Genomic DNA, 22,059 nt, shown 5'->3' with positions numbered 1-22,059 from the left:
CTCACCCTGAGGATCTCTGGGGCGCTAATCTTACACTCAAGCACTCCATTACAGAAGTGTCAAGTGAGCTTACTCCACCATTCAAATCAAGATAAAAAGGGTAAGAACTGCTAATACATACTAAATGTATCTTCCAAGCCTGTCACGGTTGTACAGAGGGTCTGACATACCTCCTGGCACTGTGGGGGTGGGGGGTGGGAGATGGGTGGGCACAGACTCCAGCCATTCACTCCCATTGTAGATGTTAGAAGGTGTGCACCGCCCTCACTTTGACCTGAATGTGGCACACAAACTATCATCCTGCACACCACACCACAGACCACAGCTGATCCTGGGTCAGTTTTAGATTTACTGTCTGTTATGCCTCAGACATTTTTTGCTATTCAAGGAAAGTGAGTTAATTAAAACCACAATATAATGTATAATATAATCAAAAAAGGATCCCACCACCATTTCCATTTTTCACAACACAAATGGCATCATTTATTCAACTGCCTACTTGACATCATCATTTGGATGTTTTTAGAACATCTTAACCTTGACTGAAATACAAATCTTGATTTCCCCCAAGCCTGCTCTTCCCAAAGTCTTTGTTTCTGTAATGGCAACCCCATCTCCCCAGTCGCTCTGGCCAAAAACCTTGGCGTTATCCTTGACTCCTTTCTTTTTCTCATATCTATACTGTCTGTAAGTAAATTCTGTAGTCTCCATCTTCAAAGTATATCTAGAATGCGGCCACTGGTAATCTCTACTCCCACCGTGGTCTGAGTCTGTAATATACCCCTAACTCTTCTCCCTGTCTCTACCCTTGGCCACCTCAGTCTATTCTAACATAGCAACCAAAGGGATCCTTCGAAAGTGAAAATCGGGATCATGGCGTTCTCTGCTCAAAACCCTCCAGGGATTCCCATCTTACTCACTTTGGTAAAAGCCAAAGTCCCACCATGACCCTGACACTCCTCCAGCCTTGCTTCTCATCTCTCCTCCTGGCTCACTGGGTACCACAGCCAAGCATGATGGTCTCAGGGCCTTTGTACTTGTTTCCTCTGCCTGCAGGGCTCTTCCCCCAGTTAACTGCCTTGTTAGGCCCCTCACTTCTTCATTTCTCTGTTCACATGTCATCTTATCAGCGAAGCATTCCCTGACCACTGAAATAAAATACACCTTATTCCCATCAATTTGTTTTTTTTTGGCCGTGCCCCACGGCATGTGGGATCTTAGTTCCCCAACCAGGGATCGAACCTGCGCCCCCCTACAGTGGAAGTACGGAGTCTTAATCACTGGACTGCCAGGGAAGCCTCTCCCATCACTTTTTCTACTTCTTACTTTGCTTCTTTCTTTCCCTACATCACTGGAAAATAAATATATTAATTTGTTTGTTTATGACCTCCCCAGCCCAGTAGAATGTAAGCTCTAGGAGGGAAGGAAATTTTGCCCATTTTGTTCATTGCTGTTTTCCCAGGGACTAGCCTACACTAGTAGGCTAGGAAGTAATAAACACACATGGTAGGCACCCAATAAGTATTTGCTTAATTAATGAGTGAATGACTTGCAGAGAAACTTTCAACTGACTAATAGGCTTGAGTTCTCTTCAAGGCAGGGACTGACATTTGATCATTTTAGTATAAATGAGTAGGAGGAGGCTGCATTTTGGTGGGCAACAGATCGGGGATGGAGGAATGAGAAAGGAGCCCTTAACACACATACACGGTTGCCTTAAATTCCTGATTTAATTAGCTCTGAATACATTCATGAGGTGTCCATGCAGCAGGAGCCCAAGAACACAGACAGCAGCTCTGCCAACAGCTTCCTTTGGTCCCCTGGGGTCCCATGAATGCACAACTGGTGATGCCTTCTGGGCCAGAAAAACTCAATTCTTTTACACCCCAGGCCTTTCCTGCTTGAGCTTTCATCACCATTCCAGAAGATTCCCTGTCTGTTTCTGCAGATATTTATAAACATCAGGCTTTCCTGGTTCTCAACCCCCAGCAACACCAAGGCCACACTATCATGGGAGGAAGGTGGTGGTCCCTCAATAGGTTCTCAGCTTCTAGCTCTTCTGGGTCCAGGGAGCGATTCCCCTTCAGTGCTCTCCCTCTTCCTGATTCCCTACCCTTTTATCCGGATGTTGTGGATACTGCAATGCTTAGCAAACCACGATAACAAATCCATTTCCAACTGGATTCTATTATTTCTAATAGGTTTTTGGTGGAGTCTTTAGGGTTTTCTGTATATAAAATCATGTCATTTACAAATAGTGACCATTTACTTCTTCCTTTCCATTTTGGATGACTTTAATTTCTTTTTCTTGCCTAATTGCTCTATCTAGGATTTCAATACTATGTTGAATAAGAGTGGTGAGAAGGGGTATCCTTGTCTAGTTCCCGATTTTAGAGATAGCTTTTAACTTTTCATTACTGAGTATGATATTAGTTGTGTGTTTGTCATATATGACCTTTATTATGTTGAGATACGTCTCTTCTACACCCACTGTATTGAGAGCTTTTATCATAAATGTGTGTTGAATGTTACCAAATGCTTTTTCTGTATCTACTGAGATGAACATATGGTTTTTATCCTTCATTTTATTAATGTGGTGTGTATCACGTTGACTGATTTGTGGATGTTGAACCATCCTCGAATCCCTGGAATAAATTCCACTTGATCACGGTTGTATGATCTTTTTGACATATTGCTGAATTTGGTTTGCTAATATTTTGTTGAGGATTTTTGCATCTCTGTTCATCAGAGATATTGGCCTGTAATCTTCTTTTTTGTGTTGTCTTTGTCTGGTTTTGGTATCGGGGTAATGCTGGCTTCTTCACAATGAGTTGGAATATACTCCATCCTCTTTAACTTTTTGGAAGAGTTGTGTAGAATTTGTATTATTTCCTAAATTTTTGTAGAATTCACCAAGGAATCTATTTGGGCCCAGAGTTTTCTTTGTGGGAAGGTTCTTAATATAATTTCAATTTCTTTACTAGATATAGGGCTATTTAAATGAATCATTTCTTCTTGAGTAAGTTTTGGGAGTTTGTATCTTTTAAGGAATTTGTCATTTCATCTAAGTTGTTGAATTTATAGGAATAAAGTTGTTCAGAATATTATTTTATTATTCTCAACAGTAATAGAATCTGTGGTTATGTCACCTCTCTCATTCTTGATATTGATAATTTGTGTCTTCTCTCTTTTTTTTCTTTATCAGGCTGCTAAGACATCAATTTAATTGACCACCTCAAAGAACCAGCTTTTGGGTTCATTGATTTTTCTCTATTGGTTTTCTATTCTCTATTTCACTGATCTCTGCTTTGATCTTTTTAAAAATTTCCTTTCTTCTGTTTATTTTGGATTAACTTACTCTTTCTAGTTTTTAAAGTAGACGCTGATGTCATTAATTTGAGACCATTCTTCTTTTCCAATATAGGCATTTAATGCTACAAAATTTCCCCTTACATGCTGCTTTAGTGACAGCCCACAAATTCTGACATATTCTATTTCCATTATCATTCTGTTCAAAATACTTTCTAATTTTCCTTTTGATTTCTTCTTTGACCCATCTGTTATTCCTGAGTTACATAGTTCCCAAACATCTGGAAATTTTAAGACACTATTCTATTATTGGTTTCTAAATTTAATTCCACTGTGGTCAGAGAACATAATTTGTGTCACCTGAATCCTTTTAAATTTATGGAGACTTGTTTTCTGGCCCAGAATATACTTTATCTTGGTAAATGTTATGTATGCACTTGAAAAGATTGTATATTCTGCTGTTACTGAGTGAAGTGTTCCACAAATGTCAACTGGGTCACACTGGTTGACAGTGCTGTTCAACTCTACTATATCCTTGCTGATTTTCTGTCTACTTGTTGTATCAATTATTGAGAGAGAGAGGTGTTGAAATTTCATAATTGTGGCTATGTCTATTTCTCCTTGCAGTTCTATGAGCTTTTGCTTCATGTATTTTAAAACTCTCTTATTAGTTGCTTAACCATTTAAGATTGCTATGTCCTCTTGATGAATGATCCCTTTATCATGAAATGACCTTCTTTATCCCTGGTAATTGTCTTTGTCCTGAAATCTATTTGACTGATATTAATATATAGTCACTCCAGTTTTCTTTTGACTAATGTTAGCACAGAAGATCTTTTCTATCCTTTCACTTCTAATTTATTTGTATCTTTATCTTTAAAGTGTGTTTCCTGCAGGCAGTATGTAGTTGGATCTTGCTTTCTTAACTAATCGGACAAGCTGCTTTTCCACTAAAGTAATTACTGTGATTATTTAATGTGATTATTGATATGGTTAGGTTAAAGTCCATCATCTTGGTACTTGCTTTCAACTTCTCCTTTCTGATCTTTGTTCTTTTTTCCCTCCTTTTCTGCCTTCTTTTGGATTAACCGAATATTTTTCATGATTCCATTTTATCTCTTTTGTTGGCTTATTAGCTACAACTCTTTGTTTTGTCATTTGAGTGCTCCTTTTAGGGTTTATAGTATATACTTTTATTTATTTTTATTTTTATTATTTTTATTTTTTTTTGCAGTACGTGGGCCTCTCACTGTTGTGGCCTCTCCTGTTGCGGAGCACAGGCTCCGGACGCGCAGGCTCAGCGGCCATGGTTCACGGGCCCAGCCGCTCCGCAGCATGTGGGATCCTCCCGGACTGAGGCATGAACCCGCATCCCCTGTATCGGCAGACGGACTCTCAACCACTGCGCCACCAGGGAAGCCCATACTTTTATATACTTTTAACTTTTAAAGTCTAATTTCAAATGACATTATACCACTTCGTAAGTAGGAGAACCTTACTATGTTACATTTCTCCCCTCTAACCTTTATGGTGGGATATATTTTACTTTTATCTATGCTTTAAACACAAGGATATGTTATTATTTTGGGTTACACAGTCAGATATCTTTTTGAAAGATTTAAACAGTAAGAAAAAATTATATGTATTTACCTACATAGTTACTATTTCCAGTGATCTTCATTCTTTGAGAATGAAGATTCCTTGCTGCTTTTGTAGCCTGTGGGGATGTAAAGGCACTCAACAGAATCCAGGCCTATTATAATAATATGAGCTTATAAATTCTTTTGAGGAAATTGAGCACATACCATAAAGTAACCATGTTAATTTAACAAAAAGGAAAAATCAAGAAGGAACATGGAACCAAGAATCTGGTAGACTCGGGCCTTTTCTTGTGACATAGATGCCATTCAGGTTCATTCATTACTGGAAGCTATATTCATGGACTGGAGAAAGCAGGTCAGGATTGTAGGCTGCTTTCACCCCCACCATGGATAATCTTTGCACGGAAGAAGCTGATCATCCAACGGAGGGGTGTGCCCAGGAACTTTTAGACCCAGGCAACTTCCAGCAGTTGGGACTCCGCTTCTACCAGCTCTGTGCCCTGGAGGGGGCCTCCATGTGTGGCTGCCACGCAGCCCAGCAGGGCTCCTGGGGAGAAGAAAAGTGGGCCAGCCCACCAGCCATCCTTGTTCCTGTTCCCTTGGCAGGAGGGGCCAAGGGCAGGCCTGCTCAGAGCCAGCTGGCCACCTCCCACATGCAAACCCAGAAAGTGGGGCCAGACCACCTAGTCTCCACTCTCCGTGGCTGCACGCTCCCTGGTGCAGCTTCTGGAGGAAGCAAATGCAGCTGGCACAAACAAACAGCCCCTTGGTCCTGTCCTTGACAGGCTGCTGCCAAAATTCAGTTTGAAGGAGTAGAAGGCAAATATAAACCTCAGCTCCTGCCAGAGAAGCTGTTTAAGCTAAAAGCAACAGGAGGGACTGAGTGGCTTGACTGCTCTAACTTCTTCACACATTTCTGCTGTCAAACTGCAGGAAAGATTCTGCCACCCCACTTGCCCTGGAAAAAAAGAAAAGCTCTTCAAGACATCTGTCAACTCATTTAGGAAAAGTCAGCTTCCCAATGGGATAATCCATGTGAGACAGTTTCTTGCAATTGAGTAAGCAATTTGAGTTTTTATCTTATCAAAATAAGTGCTGGGGGCTTCCCTGGTGGCACAGTGGTTGAGAATCTGCCTGCCAATGCAGGGGACATGGGTTCGAGCCCCGGTCTGGGAAGATCCCACATGCCGCGGAGCAACTAGGCCCGTGAGCCACAACTACTGAGCCTGCGCGTCTGGAGCCTGTGTTCCGCAATGGGAGAGGCCGCGATAGAGAGAGGCCCGCGCACCGCGATGAAGAGTGGCCCCCGCTTGCCACAACTAGAGAAAGCCCTCGCACAGAAACGAAGACCCAACACAGCCATAAATAAATAAATAAATAATTTTTAAAAAAAGATAATAAGTGCTGCTATTTGCCAATGTGGACTAATACAGATTAAATAGAGTTGATTCTTAACTTTCAGGTATTATAATAGGATATTCTGGATAAGATTCCATTTTTCCTTGGTTTGGATCTTTCATATTTTTATTTCCTCTTTTTCACACCATTGTCCTTCTGCTTTCTTCTTTCCCTTCTTGATGTTTCCTTTCCTGTTCTTCACACTGGTCTATCTTATACCAATCATGCCTTAACCCTCCTTTCCCTCCTTTCCTGTTGATATTTTTTCTTCCTCCTGCTGCCCTTCCTCTTGCCTGCTCATCACTGCTCTCCTTCTCCTCTTCAGCTCAGCTTCAATGCTGATTTGCCCTGTGACCCTACAGGATGGAGTGTGCTTAGTTGCATGCTTTTCTTTTCAATCAATCCCAGAACACTTTGCTTTTACAGAGACCTGCCCAACCAGGAAATTTCTCTGAACTCAGTGCCTTTGGCTTTTCTCAATAGCTCTCCTTAACTTCTGCCTAGAATTCCATTTGTTGAAAGGTGCCAGTTGTATAGGTGCCAAATATTTGAGGTCTTGTTATGTAATCAGAAACGGATATTTTAAATCAGGGAATTTTAGCAGTGCTCTAGTGCTTAAATGAGTCTTAATGAATACATATTCAAGACTTAAAGCAAAAAAACAAAACTTTCATATGAAAAAATTAACAACAAACTACGGCAAATGTGAAATGGATGTTTATAGATGTTCATATTAAATTGCTTCTTATCAGAGCAATGTAAACAATTTTCTTAGCTCTGCAAAATTCCACTGTAGCCCCTTCCGTCAAATTGTAAAGTAAAGCAGCTTAATGATTTTATAAAATCCATCTTTACCGTTAAAAAAAAAAGTCAGCTTCCACAACGGGATTCTAAAAAAGGGTGGGTGTCAGGAGCGTTGGATTTAGCGACATCTTTTGCCATAACTTGGACACTGGTTGGGTGGGTGGGCTGGTAATACAGGAGAGCCTTAGGCTCAATTCACATCCACCCAGAACTGGGCCTCCTCCCCTTAAACCGAAACCCTGAACCTCTCTGCCAGGTTGGTGAAGCCTATCGTCACTTCTCAGAACAGTGTGTACAATGAATAAAATAAAATAGATGAGCATGTAAAGGAAACCAGTTAGACTGAAATACTGTTATCAAAATAATAAAAGAATTTGAAATAGAGTCATAAATGTGCTTCTTCATTAACACATTAAATGACAAGATCTAGTGGAAGTTCTAAAAACTACCTTTATTCCAAAGCAGTGATAAGTATCTGTGACATTTCAAGATATCTGTAAAGTGATGGGAAAGTAAATGATTTCTTTTGGTGAAGATATCATAGGTGCTTCGTTGTCTACAGTCATAACTGAAGGGAACACCAGATTTCAGTGAGAGGTTCATGAAAAGAAAAATGCAATGTTGTTCTCATCCAAGTTTACAGACCCTCCTGAATTCTATTCACAGACCTATCTGTGGGTCCAAGGACGCCTTCCTTGATTATGAAGACCTTTCTTCTTCTGGACTGTCGGGAGAGAGCACTGCACTGGGAGACAAAAGGGTTTGTTCCCCGCCCCTTGCTCTCCCTCTAACAGCTGGGAGACTCGCCCCTTTAGTTGTTAAGGCAAAGCACCGTCTTGCTTAGTCCTCTCCCGCAGAGGCTGGTGTCGGGTGGGGGTGTCCCCTGGGGTTCCAAAGCACCCTGTGCCTACTCCCTCACTGGTTCTCACCTGTGGGGTAATGACCTGCTCCTGCCATCCACCCCCTGCTCTTGCCCAAAGCAGCAATAATGGCTCATTTATCATTGTGTTCCTGGTATTCAGCACAGGGCTTGGTACACAGAAGACCATGAATATACATTTACTGGATGAACAGATGAATGAATGGATGAAAGCATCTCTCTCTCACTGTAAAAATATTCCTTATTTCACACCAGCAGTTCTCAACCCTGGCTATATGCGAGAATCACGTTCTGAGATTTCAGAAGATCCTCAGACCCAGGCTATCCCTCCAGAGATTCAGACTCCAGTGGCTGGGGTAGGGGCCCAGCTTTTGTATTTTTTTAAAACCACCCCAGGTATAGCCAGAGTTGAGAACTTACAGAACCACAGAGCAGTAGCTGAGGTAAGAGAATAATGCTCCCAGATGAAACTTCTTTCCCAGACTTAGAAAGATGAAATTAGTGCAGAATTCTGAACTCTGCGAGGGGCTAAACATACAAATTGAGTTTCTGACCCTCAAAGTCGGGTCACGGTTCTGAATCCAACAACATCAGTAATATCTGAACTACATTCTCAGGCTTAGGTGAAAAAAATCCCGGGCTTGACAGTGAAGACCATGAAACGAAGAGCAAACGCCCGAGCAAGCCCTGCAAGGCCCTCGCTCCCTCCTCTCGCTGCAAGAAATCCTTGCGAACTGGGCCCCGTCCTGGGCAAGCAGCACACCTTCCGGCTGGGGATTCCTAGCTGTGTGCTTTCCTCATCTACAAAGTGGAGATGATAATAAAAACGCCAACCTCAAAGTACTATTACAGGAACTGAAAGATTTAAGCGGGCAGGAAGCGTTTTGTAAGTAGCCACACATGCTGTCGAGATTCTTTATTATTACATTCTACCAACTGAGTCCTTATAGGTGGAAAGACCTTATGACTTAGGGATTCTAGGTCAGACTCCCTGCATGTAAATTCTAGCGCCACCTCTTACCAGCTGTATCATCTCACGGTAACTATTTAACTTTTTTTTTTTTGGCCTCAATTCCTTATCTGTAAAATGGTGATAATAAAGGTACCTATCTCATAGGGTTTTTGGAAGGTTTGGCTGAATTAATGTACTTAAAGTACCCTTGGTTCTGGGGCTGGTAGATGCAAACTATTACATTTAGAATGGATAAACAACAAGGTCCTACTGTAGAGCACAGGGAACTCTATTCAATATCCTGTGATAAACCATAATGGAAAAGAATATTAAAAAAGAATGTATACATAAAACTTCAGCTTTGCATTGGAATCCCCTGGAGGGCTTGTTAAAACACGGACGGCTGGGCCCCTGTGCAGAGCTTTTGATTCAGTAGACCTGGGCTGAGATCCAGCAGTTTGCATGTCTAACAAGCTCTTAGGTGATGCTGCTGTTGCTGGCCTGGGAACCACACTCTGAGAACAGCTGGCTTAGAATAATGCTTGGCATACAGTAAGTACCTAATAAGTGTTAGCTTTTATTATCTTTTCCCGGCTTCTAATTTCTTAGTCCCTGAGCGAAACAGTTTATGCTCTACTTCTACTCAGTACTGCCTTCGTGAAGAAACAATTTTGAAATCTTCTGCTTGCAGTGGTTCCCAAAGTGTGACCCCACAAACATCATGCGGGAGCTTACTTGTAATGAAGTTCTTGGGCCCCGACCCAGATCTACTGAATCAGGGATTATTGGCGTGAGGCTCAAGGTCCTGTGTTCGAACTAACAGCCCTCCAGGTGATTCTAATGCACAGCAACTTTAAGAGATACCCCTCTGCTAGAAAATCACCATGACTACTACAGTACTCCTATTAAAAAGGGGAGGCAGGATGGCTTAAGATCCAGAGTATAGTTTTTGGTTGAACTGTAGCTCAAGAACTGGCTCAGCTTCTTAGTGTGGCCCTACATGAGTTATAATACCCCTCTAACCCTCAGTTTCCTCATCTGTAAAAATGGGCATCATCACAGGACCTACATCACAAGGACCTGAGACAATGCAAATGAAGTGCCTGACACACGCTACCTGTTCAAAGAATGTTAGCTACCACTGTTATCTTTATAATCATTATGATATGTCCTCTCTCAAAGTGAGTTGAGATAGCTTATAACCAACATATAGATGTACAGGTGCACAGGATAGCTAAAATAAAGATTAAAAAAAATAAAAATGTCACACAAAGAAGGTGGAGAAAGGGAGGGTTGAAATGGCTGCTGCAACTGTCTTGCAAATTGAGGTCTGGACTTCCCTGTGGGCTAGAGTCAAAAAAGGAAATACAGAGGTCATGGTTTCCGCTGGTTGAAAAGAGGAAGGAGACCAGCTCTTTTGGAGAGACAATATTGTCCCTCGGCCACACCAGTTCTAAATTCTAGGAGAATCTGATCACACGAACCTGTGCACGAAGGCCCTGGGTAACAGGAGGAAATCTCCTCCAGCAGTGCTTTATGTACCTTTTTCTTTAATTAATTCTCAACAAGAGCCCAGGGCAAAATCCTTAGATCCCAGAAGATGAGAGATGTTATACTCACTTTGGGTGCCGAATATCAGGGAGAGAGCGATTCAGGGAGACTTTATCACTGACGTAAATGTTAAATCCATTTTCTCGGTATGCCTGATCCACTCTTTCAGCATCGGTCATGGGGAAGGGCCTCCCTTGTTCTCCGTTTCCTAGGAGCAAAGAGCAAAGTCAGTGTTGCCAATTAAATGGAGTGGGGAAGGGAAGATGAAAAATATGGTTAAATCACCAAGATAGAACTTTACACTTGATATACAGTGTTCCTCCAGATTTTGCAGGGCTAAAGAGGTGAGGGGAATGAGACTCAGCCATGGGCGTATCATGCACTTCAGACCTGTTCTCATCTAATGTCCCCAGCAAAGTTGTCAGGGTAGGCATACGAGACCTCATTCTATAGACAGATAAACCAGGACGCAGAAAGGCTATAAAACCAGGTCTCTGGGCTCCAAAGCCCATGCTTCCCCCACTCTGCCAGGAGCCCCAAACATCCCTGACCCTGAAGTCTGATCACCTGGACAAGAGGCCAGGTCACTTGCCTATAAGCTGATCAACCTTGGGCCAGTACTACCTCTCTGAACTGTAGCTTGTTCCTGTCTGGTACCCACACCACGCTGAGAAAGTCAAATGAGAGGTTGCATACATGAAAGCTTTCTGTAAACTATGAACCTTATTAACCATGTGAGGAAATACTATGATTACTCTCCAGGCAAGGCAAGCTTTATATATAAATCAAAATTGCCACAAATGATAAAAGATGTTTTGATTTTTTTTTAAGCCAGCAAACAAATTAAGATTTGCCTAGCCTAGGCCTGGATTGCCTGAAAAGTGTTGTTTTGAGCAATGGATTTGGGTGGATCCAGTACCAGTTTTCCTCTCTCTTTACAATCCATCTGGGGAAAGAGTCCCTGATGCTCTAGGAAATTACTCTCTGGGTTCCCAGGGTGCAGATGGTACGTGGGAATGTCCCCCAACCCCTGCAAGCATAGCCCAAGCATCTGCCATTGGCAAGGGTCTGGAAGAAAGGGTAATAAAAGTCAGCTGATTCAACATCACCTCATCTTCTGCAGCCCACGGACTAAGCAACACCCCATTTACTTTGCAAAGTAAATGTTGACATCAGCTTGATGAGAAGGTGCAAGCAAAGAGGGGAGCCCAGGGGTAGTGTCTACTCCAATCCAGCCCAACGAGAGAGAGGACTCCGCCACCTGTAACTTGCATTGCTCTGTGATAAGACACTGCTGGCCAGTGCCCAGCACAGATCCTGCAAGGGACACAAATGTAATAGGCAGAAAAAGAAGAGCAGAAGCATCTGTCCGGGCGGGGAGGGAAGCTTCGGGAAGGCAGTGCAGGGGAGTGACTCAGAGTTCAGGCCCTGGAGCTGGGCAGAGTGGAGTTTGAAGCCCGCCCTGCTGCTCCCAGCTGTGTCATCTCAGGAGCGCCTTTAGCCTTTCTACGTCTTGAGTTTTGCCTTTTGTATTCCCTGGGATGAGAAGGTTCGATGTGATGATTAAGGAGGGTTATGATTAAGGGTTATTATTACTCTCAATAATGTCGCCACTGCTTACTCTTTTCTGGCTAGTTAGCCCAATGTTCCAATAATTCCGGTATAACTGCCTGGAAAATTAGCTCTTTTCAAATGTTTCCTTTCTTAAGGAAACATTTTAAATGTTTAAAATTAAAAAAAAATTTTAAAACATTTTAAATCCCCTTCATTTTAAATCACTGGCATATAGAAAAATGCATGTCCTGTCTTCGCTTTCCGTGACCATCAGTTGTTACATCAGCTCTATTCAGAGCCTTACTGTCATCTGGTTTTGTCATAGTATAATTAAAAAAAAAAAAAAAAATCAATAGTGGTGGGTACCCCTGAGATGAAAATGAATAAAATACAATCCCTTATATTTCTACGGTGCTTTCCAGTATTGTAAATTGTACTTTGCTTGTCACCTTCACAACAACACCCTGAGGTTATCAAAGTACGAAGCATGAGCCCCGCTGACAGAGGGGGAAACCGAGGCTCCAGGAGATGGAATTTATCTGATGGTCACATGGCTGGTAGGTGGTATCTGAGCTGCTCTCCTGGCTCCTAGCCCAGGCTCTCTTGAGATGACTCGCCACAGAAATTATGTGGCGAGTCACCCCACCCCTTCCCAACTCTGCAGTGTAACAGGAACAGTTCCAAAGGCTAATTAGGCAAAGAAAACTTCAGCTGAAGCCCACTAGATTCATTCAACCTTGTGGCTATGGTGCTGGGTAGGGATCAACTCAGCCCTCTAGACCTGAGTTCAAGTCCCAAGCCTGCCTCTTTCTCACTGTGTGACTATAGGCAAATTACCCCACCTCTCTGAGCTCCAGGTCCCTTCTCATCAAATGTGCTACAAAGGTTCGTGAGTTGTTTCACCAACAAAAGTGTGGACCTTGGGCCTTGTTCACCATACGCGCTCAATAAGTGTTGGCTCTTATGATTACTGCTCCTCATTTTAGTGGTAAAATATCTTCGAGGAGGGAGACATTTTCTATCACCATAGAGGTAGCAGGGCAAAGTCGCGAAGGCAGTGGATCTGGTGGTGTGAGTGGAGAAAGGGGTCAGCTAACAGGTGAAGCGGGGGATCCCAGGAACCAGGGGAAGGATGACGGCAAACGGACAGGGAGTCAACAGGAGGTCCAGATACCCCTGTTAAACACACACATTCGCGCACACACATACACATGCGCGTGCACAAACACTCTCCAGGGGACCGTCCAAGGATGCTCTGCTCTCGTACCTACACGCTGAGCATCCCTCTTGATGGCTTCTTTGTCGTGCCAGTCCTTCAGCTTCTGCCCATCTCCCAAGAAAAAGGTCTTCTTTTGCTGATTGTGTGAGCCCTTAAAAAAAGACAAAAACTGTGAGATAGAAGAAAAGGGGAAGTAAGTTTAATAACAGAGACCCAGAAATTACACTGCCTAAGGGAGCTTTCAGTATTGATTGAATGTCTGTCATCATTGGTTCATTTATTAATATCCTCAGTATAGCTTTGTTAGTCCTGCTCCGTGCCAGCCAGGTGTGCAAAGTTCAGAAAGATGACACACAGTGTCCATCCTCCTGGAACTTACAAACCCGTGGCAGAGAAAACAGATGGACAGACATTCCTTTCATGGAAGAGAGAAAGAGGTAGGTGTGATGCTGTCCAACAGAAATATAACATGAGCCACCTAGGTGAGCTGCATATGTAACTTTACATTTTCTAGTATTCACATTTAAAAAAAATTTTTTTTTTTTTTTTTGGCAGTATGCGGGCCTCTCACTGTTGTGGCCTCTCCCGTGGCAGAGCACAGGCTCCGGACGCGCAGGCTCAGCGGCCATGGCTCACGGGCCCAGCCGCTCCGCGGCATGTGGGATCCTCCTGGACCGGGGCACAAACCTGTGTCCCCTGCATCGGCAGGCAGACTCTCAACCACTGCGCCACCAGGGAAGCCCTAAAAATGTTTTTAGAAACAGGTGAAGTGAGGGACTTCCCTGGTGGTCCAGTGGTTAAGACTCCATGCTCCAGGGCTTCCCTGGTGGCGCAGTGGTTGAGAGTCCGCCTGCCGATGCAGAGGACGCGGGTTCGTGCCCCGGTGCAGGAAGATCCCACATGCCGCGGAGCGGCTGGGCCCATGAGCCGTGGCCGCTGAACCTGCACATCCTGAGCCTGTGCTCCGCAACGGGAGAGGCCACAGCAGTGAGAGGCCCGCGCACCGCAAAAAAAAAAAAAAAAAAAAAAAAGACTCCATACTCCCAATGCAGGGGGCCCGGGTTTGATTCCTGGTCAGGGAACTAGATCCCGCATGAAGAAACTAAAGATCCCACGTGCTGCAACCAAGACCCGGCACAACCAAATTAAAAAAAAAAAAGGTGAAGTGAGTTTTGATGATACATTTCATTTAGCTCCATATACTCCATCTAAAGTAGTATCATTTCAACACACAGTGGAAAAAAGTGTTGAGGCATTCTACATTCTTTTTTTTTTTTTGGACTAAGTCTTCAAAATCCAGTGTGTGTATTTCACACTTGTGTTCATCTCCATTCAGCCTCATTCCAAGTGCTCAAGAGCCATAGGTGGCTAGCGGCTCCATACTAGACAGGGCAGAAGCAGTGAATTTTGGGCGAGAGGTCTGGAGAAAGTGCTAGGGGACTTCGCTTCTGCCTGGGAGAACTGGGGAAGGTTTTATGGACATGGGTGCCTTTGGATTGGGCTTCAGATAAGCGAAATGAGAGGCAGGCAGAGCACGTCGCCTGGGCATAGCCTTCCAGGTGCAGGTGGAGCACGGCAGGGCTGGGCTGGGCCCGAGGAGCACAGAGCACAGGAAGAGAAGTCGGGTCTTGGTCATCTCTGCAGTCCCAAAGAAGGCCCAGTCCCAAAGAGGGGGAACAGTTGTCAAGTGTGTGTGGAAGGTCTGAACAAGCACTTAGATGGCTGAAAGAAAACAGGAATATATAGTCGCCAGGGGCTGGGAGAGGAAGGCATTTATTTTGTGTTCCGGAAGGTGATTCCATGCTGGTGGGCCAATTAGGAAGCAGTTCCCCTAATTAAAGGAGGCCGCATTCCAGTGTCTGGGGTCATCAGAAGGTGTCAGATGCTTTCCCACGCCAAGAGTCGAGTCTAAGGACTTGGCCCCAGGGCTCAGTAAGAGTCTTCCCAAGGTAACACTGCTCCACACGGCTGTTTAAATACCTGTGTTCACCTACATGAGAACAGCTTTCCACCTCACCTTGCCCATTAAAAACCCCAGACACCTGTTCTCGTCACTGTGGCATGCAGAATCCACTAGTCCTATTTCTTATATAATTAACTAAGCCCTGAATGCGTGGTGTGCTGGAACATTAGCACTAACAAGAAGCCACTGGAATAAAACCATCCCCACGCCTGTTTATTAAGGCTCTGGCTGATTCTCGCGTTAGCAGATTTTCCACAACGGCTCTAATGATAATGACAATCCTTGGCATTCCCTCTCCTACAGACCCCTCTGAGTTGCAAGAAGAAAACTCTGAAAGTGGGCCTGCCAGATGTTGTGGTCAGAGAGGGAAAGAAAACTCCAAAAACAAAGGCCATGTGCCTGCAAACAGTTCTCGGGGGCTTAGAAATCACAGGAGCTGAGCTGGAAGTTCCTTCAGCAGGTTTCAACTGTGGTGAGCTACATTTCTACAGGAGACCCTTCAGTGCTGCCTTGGGAAGGTGGAGGCTGAGAGTAACAGCTTGACTCCCCTCCTTCAATCAGACCCACAATGCATCTGTCTGTTTTTTATACCGGAGTTCTATGTGGGATTTCATTTTTAAAAGGACCTCTGCTAAAAACAAACTGACAATCAAGTCTCCAAACAAGTGAACACATATACTTGGAAACTGAGCTGAGGACACTGCCCTATTTCACAAACAGGGAAACTGAATCTTGGAATGGGTCAGGGACCTACCCGAAGTAAGTATTCTACCTCTAGATGTCAGGATTGGTCGGTCAAGAGCTGGTGAGCAATCTTTCCTCCAGCCCTCCCTCCCAATTCCTTCTCCCTCTTCTGCTACACAAAGACTGGGAACTTCCACTGACGACGTTAGGTCACTGGTGGACCTAAAGAGGTTCTGCAAAGCGCGGCTGCCTTAATGGAAGGAACCAATCTAAAGTGGTTCTCAAAACGTGAACCAGGAGCATCCACACCGGTTGGGAACTTGTTAGAAATGCAGATTCCCGAGCCCTGCCCAGGAAGTAGCAGCAGCAACTCTGGGGGTGGGGCCTGGCAATCTGGGTTTTAATAAGTCCTCCAAGAGATTGTGATGCACACTCCCGTTTGAGAACTACTGGTCTAGAACGAAGGAGGCCATAATCCTGCCTCCTCTGTGCTGGTCAGGCTACACCTGGGCTATTGTATCCAAGCCGGGCAGATATTCATCATCAATGGTCACAAAAACCTTAGATGTGATCACTGGCAAACACAATCTGCTGGCTTCTGAGGATCTTTTTTTTTTTTTTTAACTGCCAGCATGAAAAAAATGGAGGGATTTCTTATTGTTTTATCAAGATTCATTGGCTTCTCCTGAAAACTCAAAAGACACGTCAGTGCTCTGACCGAGCTGGGCCAGCACATGGCTCTCCACTTTGCCACAGTCCCCCGCCACTCCTTACTGCATTTCACCTGGCTCTCATCTCTCACTTGTCTTACTTTCCTGGCCCCAGGGAGTTTGCAACAGGCTGCCACATACAGGTATGTATGAGGAAGATTAGAAACTGTGTTGTAGGAGGACTGGGAGATGGGAAGCTGTGGGGGACACAGGAGCATCTGTCTTGTTCTCTGAGGCCCTGAGGCTAGCGTGAGTGCCAAGGGCAGAACTTACTGAATGATTGAGGGATTAGTTTAAGATAGAGAAGAAATTCTAAAAGTTGGACTGGTATTAGGGTGAAACAGGGGCACTTGGAAGAAGCTAGAGGAGGCCAGGAATAGGATGCTCTCCTGTTCATCAGGATATGAAGGAGGGGACTCAAGTGTGGGGTTAGGGCTAGCGCTTCTCGAACTTTCCTGTGCAGTACAATCACATGGGGATCTTGTTAAACATGGATTCTGACATAGGAGGTCTGGGGCTGGGCCTAAGACTCTGCATTTCTGAAAAGCTCCCAGGGGATGGCTGATGCTGCTGATGTGCGAAAAACACTTTGAGTAGCAAGGGTGAGGCGACATTTACAAGGACATTTCAAGAGTCTAGGAGTCCAGAAAGGACACTGTTTCCTCCATATGTTTGTGAAAGTCTTCTCACACTGCTGGGAACAGGGCACGGGGTTGAATCCCACAGTTGTGACCGCATAGAGGTAAACTCCCTTGAATGAACAGTGAATTGCTGAACCAACAGGGTAGAGAATTAAGATTCCAAAGTTCTGGGAGTTTCACACTTAACAGCTTCTACCACCTCATTGCCTTTGCCTTAATGACGCATGTCCCTCTGGAATGATCTGCAGAGGTGGCCTGTTTTAGGTGGTCTCAGTAGATCTTATTCCCTCCCTAAACTAAGAGGACTTCGGAGCTTGCTGCCATAGGGACTTCTGCATGTCTAAACATGTCACTGGGGGGGTCCTCAAATAACCAAGCTACGCAGCTGCTCAGAAACAATTAGTCCACCTGTCTCCTATCTTACAGGTGGGGAAACTGATGTCCAAAGAGGCCAAGCTACCCAACCAAGGCCACATAAGCAGGCCAGAGAATAAGAGCTATGTTCTTTGACTCCCACGCTGGGTTTTAGTGGAGAGAGCCCTTGTAGTGTGGTCTTGGACAAGCTACAAGAGTCACAGGCACCTCGATTTTCCTACCTGGAAAATAGAGACAGCACTACCTGCCCAAAAGGTACTTTCAGATCAACCAAGAAAAATCACAAACTGTGTTATCGGGAGCATTTTCAGAGTTTACACATCAATGTGGGTACCAACTCCTTTAGGATTTTAAGAATCTACTGTAAATTGACATCTCATCAAATCACCTTGATACAGGACTCAAATTTTACTATACAAGTTAAAAAGATTTCCAATAATAGGTCTGAGCTTTTGGTCAGAAAAGGAGTTGGTTTTGATACTAAAACCACTGAGCATTCAGAGCCCAAAGGGCCCTTAGAATCCTATCCAGAAACCTTTATGAAAATTTTGATCAGGAGTCTCTGACATCCACCCATGGAAGCCCCACAGATACATCATTCCAGCTATTGCCAAATATTTATCGAGATCTACTCTGTGCCAGGCACTGGGGATACAGGCATGACAACACAGATCCCTTGTAGATACTAATGGCTTTATAGCCAGATCAGTCTCTCTCAAAGGATGGTTCTTGGGAGACCTGAGCTCTCATCATAGATACAAATGCCTGGACCCCACCCTGAACCTATGAAATCAACATATCTGGGCGTAGGAGGCCAGGAAGATGTCTTTAAACACATTCCCCATGTGATTCACAATAAAGGTGGAAAACCACTTGCCAAAATCCAGCTGTCTCGCTTGCAGATACGAAATCTGCAGCTAACAGAGTAGAAGAGACTTGCCCAAAATCCCATAGTTTGTCAGCCCCAAAGACCAAACCAGATCTGGCTGTTCTCTCCCTGGGTTAGACTGTGAGCTCCTTGAAGGCAGGGGCACATCTGTTTTGAGCTGTCACTTTGTATTCCTAGGTCAATACCTTAGGCCCTTAGTAAATACCAGGTGAATGACTGAATGAATGATGGCTCATTAATGGAGCAGGAAGTCTAGTTGGATGATTCAGAGCATTCTGATTCCAGAGACGGAAAAACTTAGGTTTTACTTCCTGGGCAGGTGGACCCCAGTTTCCTTGACTGATAAATAGGGAAAACTATCAGAATAACCTGCAGGTTAACCTGCACCTGAGGGGATGAACTGAACTCCTCTATACAACGCATCAAGCTCAGTGTCTGGCACAAAGTTAGGCCCCTTCGGTAAAGGAGTGCAACTATTAATACGTTATTTTTGGAGAAGGATTATGATCTGGTGTATGTGATGGTCATGTTTGGGGGAAAAGGAGAGAGATGGGAATCTAATAATAAAACTGGGAGCCCTGCAGAAGGACCTATTGAACACCTGAGCCAATTCAACCGGCTATTGCTGGTAACAGGATTTAGAGAGTTTCCTCATTAACAGCAGGTTATGTGCCCACATGGAAATTCGCTGTTCTTGAGGAAAGAAGAAAGTCCTTAGTTAATAGTGGCATTGTACGACAGAAACAAATGCCACAGACCTTTCGCAACAAGAAAAACATGAACAATGCTTCTCAAAAGACAGCAATTCTTATGCAATGGCAATCACTTCATGTTATGCAAAAAAGCATGTCTGGGTTTCAATCCAGAGGTAATTTTAAGTTTCTTTAATTCTGCAGACTCACAGATTTGTCTATAAAAGCCGTGATTATTTTCCTTCAGCAACCATCTTCTGCTACTTTCCTTTCCCTCTGTTCCCAGATGTCCTTTTGCTACAGGAAGCAGAGAGGCTGGAAAGGAGCACAGGGCAAGGGAGGTGAGGGAGAGTGTAGGGAGAAGGCTGGCAGAATGATGGTGGAAATCACATTAAACAGTAAATTGGAAATGGATTCTGACTGGCTGCTCTAAATAACTGCTTCTGGTATCTGCATGCTTTTACTTAACATTCCACTGAAAGAATCAATTAGTGTTTAGACACACACACACACACAAACAAATGGAATTTTAATCTTTTGTTTAATCACTATTTAGCGTGCCTGGCATCCTTTGGAGGGAAGGAAGAAAGGTGGCGAAGTGAGCCAACTGTATTCTGCCCAAGGAGAAAGGTCTGTTAAAGCACATACTCTAATCCCAGCGCTGCCGACTCGGCAACTACCGCTCAGAGAGGACACTTGTGTCTCTGGCTGAGCTGTCTAGTGTCTTCAAAACAATGGAAAAAGGGCTGTATGTTCAAAAACGGCAATGCGGAAAGGATAACTGAGCAGGGCATCTGCTTCATCCAGGGTCCGAGGACTATAACGGATTAGATTCTGCTGCAAATTTTAGGATAGCTTCCCTGCCCCCAACCCTCCTGTCAAATAACCCTACAAAGGCGCTGGAATGGTTTTGCTTTGAGGCTTAAATGACTCCATGTAATTCCAAACATTTGTTTATCTGCTAAGTAGATTATTCTAATAACCTTCATACACACACACTCACACACAGAGACAACACAGCAAAGCATTCTCTTCAAGGCTGTCTTCAAGGTTATCCTTCAAAGAGGGCCAGGGAGGACTTAATTTAGCCAAAAGCATAAAGTTACTTTAATTTAAGCAAGGGAGTTTGGACAACTGATAAATGTACTTTCTTCATGAGTTCTGAGGACATAAGCTGAATTGTTTTATTTCTTCATTCACCTCATAAAAGAGGATGATTCCACTGAGGAATTAAGGACCTACTATGTCCAAAGAGCTGTGGAGGAAATAAAGAAAAATAAGATAATTCTTAGCCTCAACAAACAGCATGGATATAAGAAAGGAAAAAACACACAACACTGTGTGTGCCTTGAAAGTTGTACAGATGAATTCTAAAGGTATTTATAAGAGCCAAAGGTTAAATTCTACTTAAGACCATCAGGGAAAAATTCCTGCAGAAGCAAGGTCTTTGACAGCTGCCTGAAAGGATGGGTAGGATTTTGACTGGTAGCCACGGGGGGATGGAGCCCAGTTGGAGGGGAAGCATGTGCAAAGAGATGGAGGTTAGAAAGTAAGGGACCTGTTTCCTTGGTGGCAAGGAGACTGATTTGGCTGGGGTGAGCGGGATGCAACAGAGAGTCAGGAACAAGGAGGCCAGGAAGTCTGGACCAGAATCTGAGGGCCTTACATTTGAGCTGTTTGGCAGGTGGGAGCCACAAAAGGTCTTTGAGCAAGGAACAGGCTGCAGTAGAGGTCCAAGAACAAAATGTTACTACCTATCCACCTGTAATTAATCTCAGAGTCCCCCTCTTCCTGGGATAGATGCAGAGAGAAACACGATTTTGTTTTCATTCAGAAGCAATGTACCCTCATTGTAGGCTGAGGCTCACTCTCCACCATTCCAGAAGTCAGACTGAAATGAGCTGACCTAAGCCCAGCCCTCACCTGGCAGGCCGCTGTTCTGAGAAAACCTACCTTCCAATACAACCAGGACCAAGCAGTATGAGAAAACAATTGCCCCTAAAGGGCACTGTTTATGAATGGACAGAGACACTATAACCCAGCAACCACAAGACTGACGAAGTCGGCCGGGCCCACGTCAGGCAAGTCCTGCCGTTCCACCCAGTAATCAGGCGTGTCAATTTTCCTCGCTCCAATAACCCTGTGGTCTCAACACCAGGATGTTGGCATCTGAAATCTCTTCCCTAAGAGGGTAAGGTCATTCACAAATAGGAACCCTTGTTTAAAAAGGCTGACGCTGTGCTTCCAAGGGCAGAAGCAACCCACTAGTCCAATTCACCCTTTTGTTTTGTACAGATGGCTCTAGAAAAGGTCATTTGCTACATACAGTGTGAAAGCTCATTAAAAGACTTTTTAAACAGAGAGAGAAAAAGAGCCAAGATGTTTGTAATACCTACTATCTAAAGGGCAAATGGAGCCTTCAGTCACTTTTCTCTTTCATTCTAAAAGAATGATTGCAACTTGTACCATTTTCTTCAGAGGAAGTTTCCAAAGGGTTTATCACTGGAAAAACAAACAAAACAACAACAACACTGATCATTTGACAATGTTCATTTGGGTGTCTCACCCATCCACGTACATGTTTAATGAATACAAGCACATGCCAGGCCCTGTGCTAGGTATAAAGAATACACTGGTGAGCAAGACAGATAAGGGCCCTGCTCTCATAGAGCTTATAGTAGTGTGTGTGGCAGAAGGGAATATAGACTTTAATCCAGAACCACAAATAAATTTAAATAGTTACAGTGGCCTGTGCAGAAAAGAAGGATAACATGGTGCAAAGAGGGTCCCTTTCTTTCAGATCAGATCAGCAGGGTCTTATCCAGACAGAAAAGTCA

General features: G+C 44.0%; 1 protein-coding gene across 1 annotated transcript in view; it reads right to left on the bottom strand.

The window, feature by feature from the left end:
• The window catches only part of GALNT10 (polypeptide N-acetylgalactosaminyltransferase 10), a gene marked incomplete at both ends in the record, with an annotated part of 222,361 nt that overhangs the window by 97,251 nt on the left and 103,051 nt on the right, over positions 1 to 22,059 (bottom strand). Inside the window, 2 exons of the mRNA XM_082652167.1 lie at positions 10,565 to 10,703; positions 13,317 to 13,419. Of these exons, the coding sequence (XP_082508293.1) occupies positions 10,565 to 10,703; positions 13,317 to 13,419 (242 nt within the window). The remainder of the gene's footprint in view (positions 1 to 10,564; positions 10,704 to 13,316; positions 13,420 to 22,059) is intronic.

Source organism: Grampus griseus (assembly GCF_964374135.1).
Source record: "Grampus griseus genome assembly, chromosome: 3".
Lineage (NCBI taxonomy): Eukaryota > Metazoa > Chordata > Mammalia > Artiodactyla > Delphinidae > Grampus > Grampus griseus.
The sequence above is the reverse complement of the archived record's forward strand: the minus strand, read 5'-3'. Positions and strand labels throughout refer to the sequence as shown.